This window comes from Nestor notabilis, unplaced genomic scaffold (assembly GCF_000696875.1).
Source record: "Nestor notabilis isolate BGI_N333 unplaced genomic scaffold, ASM69687v1 scaffold15678, whole genome shotgun sequence".
NCBI lineage: Eukaryota > Metazoa > Chordata > Aves > Psittaciformes > Psittacidae > Nestor > Nestor notabilis.
Genome location: NW_009940717.1, coordinates 25,087 through 31,860, shown reverse-complemented (window position 1 = coordinate 31,860; position 6,774 = coordinate 25,087). Strand labels below are relative to the sequence as shown.

The following is a 6,774-nucleotide window of genomic DNA, read 5'->3' as shown; positions in this document are numbered from 1 at the left end:
GCACCTTCGTGCTCAGCAGCACAAGCACGGGGGACAGGGGCCAGTACAGAACGTGCCCGCTGCCCGGCAGACCTATAGGTGCCCAAGAGTTCTATTGTAGAAAACGACGTGTGCCGGCTCATTGCCTACCACCCCGCCGCGCTGCGAGGAAACCGGCACAAAGTGTGTTCACCTTTATAGGAACTGGAAGACGATTTACAGTTAAGGTGCTGAAGGTGGAGGGGTCGTTTGGGTTTTCTTCCCTTTTTTAAGCCGGCAGGCATGTTACTCAAACACTTTCTGCAAAATCAGTTTGTAGGAACCCTGCTCCAGAACCAGACGTTGCCAGAGGCACAGTGCCAGAGGAGCAGTGCTCACACTCCTGCTGCAAGGACCAGCTTGTGCTTTCTACTGTTGTGGCAAAGTTATGAGACCTAAATACAGCACAGTTGAAATACAACCTCCCGCTTCGAAATTCACACCATCTAAGAACTGATGCTGGAATCTGAAAACAACACATACTAAGCAGGTAGTTTCTGTGCTTGACCTTACTCCCACTCAAGAAGCACCCACCAAAGGACCAGCCTACCCTGAACCAGCACTAGCAATACAAAACCTTTGCAACACAAGAAATTTCACACCTAAAATCGCTGGTGAATTCCACAGAGAAGGATGCAGAGAAATAAGATAAATGGATTTAAACAACATCATTCATTTACATTCATGAGAAAAGACCTAGGGAAGAAAACATCTTCCAAATGAGAACAATCAGGGTTTACTGCTGAATGAATAACCAGAGGAAGAAAGTACATTGGTTCTCTACTTCTGTGTTTAGCATAATATAAAAGCAAATACAATGCAGAGTTTATAAAAGGTGAGCTCTATACTAAATTCAAATATAGGCTTGGGCACTTAAAAAGCTGAAGGGTCAGCACCCAGAGCAGAACTGCCACAAGTTACAGGAACAAAGTGTAATAAAAAGGAACTAAAATGCAGCAACAAATCTCCATGTGAATCTAAGTTAAATTTGTAACAGTTATATATGTTTTAAAAGGATGCTTCTGGAACACCTTGGAAAATGCTACCTCTAACATTGCAACAAGTATTTTCCTCTGTAAAAGTATAAAGACTAGACAACTCCCGACACAGCCCTGCCACATATTACCTCCTGTAGAACCAGCCGTACATCACGTATGTCTGTAGTATATGAAGAACAATGCTAAGTCACACAGGACAAACGGGCAGAGCATCCATATCAAGAAAACAAACAATACAGAGATCACTTGCAGACCCTTGGAAGCCCCATTGCATGATTTACCCAGGCGCAGCAGGCCATTTTTACAGGGACACGTTGGTAGCTCCAAAATGTCTGCACTTTGCTAGAACAGGCCATTTCTTTGCCCAAAGTTTCTCAGAACTTAAAAATTCTGTTCTAACCTTTTTTCTTTAAAGGTTTTAAAGGGACCTGACATCCACTGTCTTGTAAGGAGTTTCATGAGTTGGCCATAGGGGTTTTTAACCAACAATGCTACTGCTGCCTAGAAGTGGTGTTTTGAAATGCCTCAAATAGTGATGCTTGGATACAAGTTTGCTATATAAATAAGTTCACTACTACTATTTACTTTGTGTAAAGAAAATGTCAGGAAATGATAACAATTTCAGAATTCATTTAAAAACTATTGGAGAGAAACAGGGCTACAAGGAAAACTATTTCAGGGATTGACCAAAAAGGTAAATGAATTATTGACTTAAAAGAGAGGGAAGAGGATCCGTACCAGCGGATCACTGATAAGCCATTAACATTTTAATTAACAGCAAAACATTTGTGTTAGTTAAATGTAGATGAACTTCACAAACCAGACAGATGATGCAGAAGCCAGAACAGCCAAGCACCTCTGAGAACTAGTTAGGCAGGAATTTGGACAAATAAAACACAGTACAAGTAGAAATTCATGTTCAGCCAGAACACAGTGAACTCAGGCTGCACGTGCAGAGACCATGGGACATAGATGACAATGTTGAATCTAGATTTGGGCTTCTTGTTAACAGAGGAATACTGACAGAAGCAAAGCAAATGCAAAGACAAGTCACAAAAGGACTGTAGGAATTAGAACAGTAGTAACTGGAAAAAAAAAATACTGATTTATAGAAAAAAGTTTAAAAGTACCAGCTTGTTGAAGTAAAAGGGTTGCTATAAGGGGTGATGAGAAGAAGAAACATCGTAGGCTTAAGTTTTCAGAGCAACACAGAATTCAATGTGGGTATCAAAAGACAATGCTTAATTAAGTAAAAATTCCCCAAGTCACCACATGGACAGGCTGACACCTTGAACACCTTTACCACAGACATCAGCTTTGTTTCCACAGGAAGAACACATGTAGAAATGGAAGAACATCCACTGCACGTTTATGAAGGTGCAAAATAAATACAAAGATGAGACATGTATCTGAACACAGAGGGGGGAAGCAGCAAGCTTGAGGTGAAAATCAGGCAAAACCTGCCAAGTGAACAGCTGGGGCCCTGCTGCTTGGGCATTTAAAACTCACAACTGGGCAACAGAGACACACAGATCCAGATGATGTGGAACAGCATGGGTGTCCTCATTTTCCCCCTCTGTAAGTGAAAATACCAGTTTTTCTTCTTTTACAGTAAGAGGGCCAAGACAATAATCAAAGACAATAGACACACCTGCAGTGCTGAAAATTAATTGCAGGCCTGTTATAAGGACTCATGACAATGTTCGAACATTTCTCCTAAGCAATGAATCATGATTTTTCTTTACTCAAATCCAGCTGAACACCATGTAAAAGTAAACTCTTTTACATTTGATTTACATACCAAGCTTTATGGGAATGTGGCTTTGTACCTGAGGAGAGTTTTCCTTGAAAGGAAGGAATTAAATACTGAAGTTCAAGTTACTCTGTCAAATAATCGGTACTTCACACTTCTCTTATGCATGAAAATCATGTGCCAAATAAGATTCAGAAATTCAGCAAGCTCTAATCCATGCATCCTTTATTCCATTACAATCACTGTGTTGCGTTCTAGCAACAGGACACAAACTGCAATCAATCGCGATCAATTTATACAACAATCTGAGGCTTACAGTACATTTAAGGCCTTTAAATTTGGAAAAATTAGACCTATGCTAGTAGTGTAACAATTTTTAAGTGTCTTGCATTTCTGATGCATAATCTGTGCGATTCCAGTGTCAAAGAATCAAATTACTTCTCAACTAAAGAGATCAGCTCAATGAAAATTTAGTTACATAAAGTCATCAAAACATAAATGTGTAAATTTTTATTATTTTTTTTTTGTCCTGGAAACTTTATAAAACTTTAATAGCAAAATAATATAGGGATAAAAACATATTTTAACAAAATGTATTCAATCATATACAAACCAGAATTTTGCAGTTTATTGTAACTAGACTTAAATTAAAACTACCAATTAAGAATCTATGCACAATGTAAATTCAAATATGTACAGTACTTTTAAAAAGTCTACAGGAATGCTTTACAGAAGGAAATGTCTGTTATGGCTATTATTCAGACCATCTGAATATTAAAATGAGTTTTCTAGTAGTAAATTTACACATTTATTTTTAAACAAAAGCAATTTTTGTCCCTAGTTCCTTTAAGAGTAATTCCAGTTACATTTATACAGGTAAATGGAGAGGTCGTTACAGAGTTTAGCCCCATATAGTAGTTTGTTTATTTTCAGGAAAAAGTATATTTAAATAATTTACTCAGGAAGATCAGTAAGTTAACAAAAGAACACTAGAAGGGAGGAGGGGGAACTTCATCACAATAACTTTCCGGTTACAATACCACAGCTAGAAACTTTACAGAGCAAGTACTCCCTTAGATTGAACCCATGACTGATTGTTCAGAACAAGCTGTAGCTCGTAACAGTGTGTTCTCCACACTGAGAACACTGGGGAAAAAAGTCTTTGTAAGGACAGAATTATAAACGATCTGAAGTGAGACAGAGAAAACTGATCTTCAATTAATACAGCACTAGGTAAAAAGTGTCCCCATAAGCAGCCAGTATTCCCACTTCCTCCAGGGCAATGAAGCTAAAAATTGTTGGAATTACAGTAGTTGACCATATTTGTGTGCATTAGTAGAATAATTTCCAGATATAAAAGACAAATTTCATCAGATGTTTGATTAGAACACCCTAACGACAGGGTATTTCTTCATAGTATAAAGCTATTACAGCTATCCAGTTAAAGCATGTGCAAAACCAGGTAATTTCTTCCGTTCACAGTAACTGAGGTAAAATCAGGTAGGCTTCTTCAGGAGTTGGGAAGTTCATGAGATATGAACTGTTTTAGTCTCTCTAGGTACTGTGCATAAAGCTCTATGTCATTATGCCCAGCCCCTTCCACCCAGAGGGGCTCTACTGCTCGTGGACATCGCTCATACATAGCCAGGCCGTGGGAGAAATCAATTACCTCATCTTCGGTACCATGGATTACCAACACTGGAGACGTTACTTTAGATATCTTGTCAATGCTGCGGATGGAAAAGAAAAACACAACTTAGTTGTGGCTTTATCTTTTATACCATTAAAGAAAGCAAGCTTAACTACGATTCAGTTACCACTGCATGCTCTTAAATGGCTGCAAAACATTGGAATTGTGCCCAAGTGATACAGAACAAGGCTCACTCCCAAAATTCATGTGTTAAATAGGAGCCTGCACTACCATCCCCATCATCCTACCAGTTCTGATGACCAGAAGCTCAAATGGGCAGCAAGCAAATAAAGCTTGGCACCAAGAAAACCCAAACCAGTGACTATATCTATCACAAAAACCACTGAGAGGCAAGGAAGATTCCACAGGACATGCTGCCAGCGTGGACTCATCACATCAGTTCCTAATCTGTTAAATAATAAGGTGGTAATTAACTACATTCCAGTCATAAGACTTCATTAAGAAAAAGCCTTAGCTCATGAAGTTTGAACCTGTCTTTAAATCCCCAAATCAGGCAGACTCAGCTGAAGAAAAACAATTTATTCTTTCCACTGACTGTTTAAGTTCAAATGATGAAAGAGAAAACTGTGGGACAAGAGCATTACATGAGGATATTTAACCAGAAAAAAACTCACACAGGATTTTACTCCATGTAACCAATTTCTCTGCCAGCTCTGACTGCAAAGTGGCCTTAAAGTAAATTTTCTTTCTATTTGGTCTATCTACCCTTAGCAGATCAAAACAGCTAGTGGACACCCCTCACAGGATAACAGGTTCAGAGAAGAGGGAAGAGTGACAGAGGCACCTTCACACCTAAGAGTTCAGGCCAGAAAACTCCACTTATGAAGTAACTTTCAAGTGGTAAACAGCAGCTTTCTGTGTCTTCATGTAGGCACCAGCTTTTATTTTCAATCAGCCATTTCATGTTCATAGTTAACAATAATTCCAAACCAGTATATGGACACAAAGTGCTAATGAACTCTCAGCTTCCTACCAGCTCCCCTTTCATCAACGAATAGAGGAACTGGCTCAGGACATTATGCAGAGTATGGGATAAAGTATGTAGAAAAATGAGTATCAGTAATATTCCATCTGACAGAATCAGATTGATTGGGCTGGAAGCAACCTTAAAGATCATACAGTTCCAACCCCCCTGCCACAGGCAGGGACACCTTCCACTAGATTAGGCTGCTCAAAGCCCCATCCAACCCAGCCTTGAAGTCTATTTCTTTACGCTATCTAATAAGAGGTGTTTGGATGGATAATTCCTGCTCCTGAAGAACAAGAAAGCATGCAATTCTGGTAAGACTAGAGACGTTATAAAGTGATCAAGACTGCTTAAAATGATTAAAAATACAGATGCCAACTTACACTGACTTAAAAACAGGTTTAAAGAAGCTTTATGAAAATATGAAGGTAATTAAAAATTAAGATGCAGACTGAAGCACTAAGCCTCATGCATATAAGTCTCAGCATTTAGTATTCCAGAGAACCATCACTGGTATTCCAGTAAACAGCTCAGTGCAAACACATTTCTGTCTCAATACTTCTCACAAAAAAAAAAAAATCACAGGCTTCATGTCATTTAAAGAGGAAAAGTGTTATTTCAAATTAAAATGCAGCCTATTTCACATTTCCTGGCTGGAACTTGAGTTGTGTATGACTATGCTGAATACAGAAAAATGTCCCAAGAATGTAAAAGAAACATTGGAATGATGCAGATTTTTTCCCCCATGGTTTTCATACCCAAATTAATATCATAGCCAAATGTAAATACTTTACAATCAACATGCCATATAAAGTCTTAAGCCCATGAAGGGCCTGCCCCCAAGTTCCACCATGTGACAGACATGTCAGCTACATAAAGCTACAGAGATGTTTATGCCAAATTTTAGTGGCTAGATACTAAGTTCTCATTTATTGTAGAACACCAGGAAATCCCTTTCACTTCAGTATCCAGATAACAAAACTATTTTTTCACATATATCCACAGACCATTAAGCCAGGTAATATTTGTGTTTTGCAGAAAATTGGAAAGCATCCCATTGCCAACTCAGCGACTCATAAGGCAGTATTTAAACCGCACGTTAGACTTACTTAGTATTCTCAGCCACACTGCTCTGCAGCTAGAAAAATCTACAGAGACCCAATTCTCATGGAGTCCCAGCATAAAATGCACATAATAGCGATTCACTGTAGGTGCACACTGAACTGTTTTGTCTCCCACCGTGAAGACAGACAGTTGAGCTGCACACATTCATAAAAGTGCATTGCTGTTTATTTTCACTGCTTACAGTGCAAGTGAAGTCAGATTG

General features: G+C 38.9%; 1 protein-coding gene across 1 annotated transcript in view; it reads right to left on the bottom strand.

The window, feature by feature from the left end:
• Nucleotides 1-2,971: 2,971 nt before the first annotated feature.
• Nucleotides 2,972-6,774, bottom strand: part of ABHD17C (abhydrolase domain containing 17C) — a gene marked incomplete at its 5' end in the record, with an annotated part of 28,884 nt that continues 25,081 nt past the window's right edge. The window contains one exon of the mRNA XM_010020506.1: nt 2,972-4,499. Within this exon, the coding sequence (XP_010018808.1) occupies nt 4,280-4,499 (220 nt within the window). The remainder of the gene's footprint in view (nt 4,500-6,774) is intronic.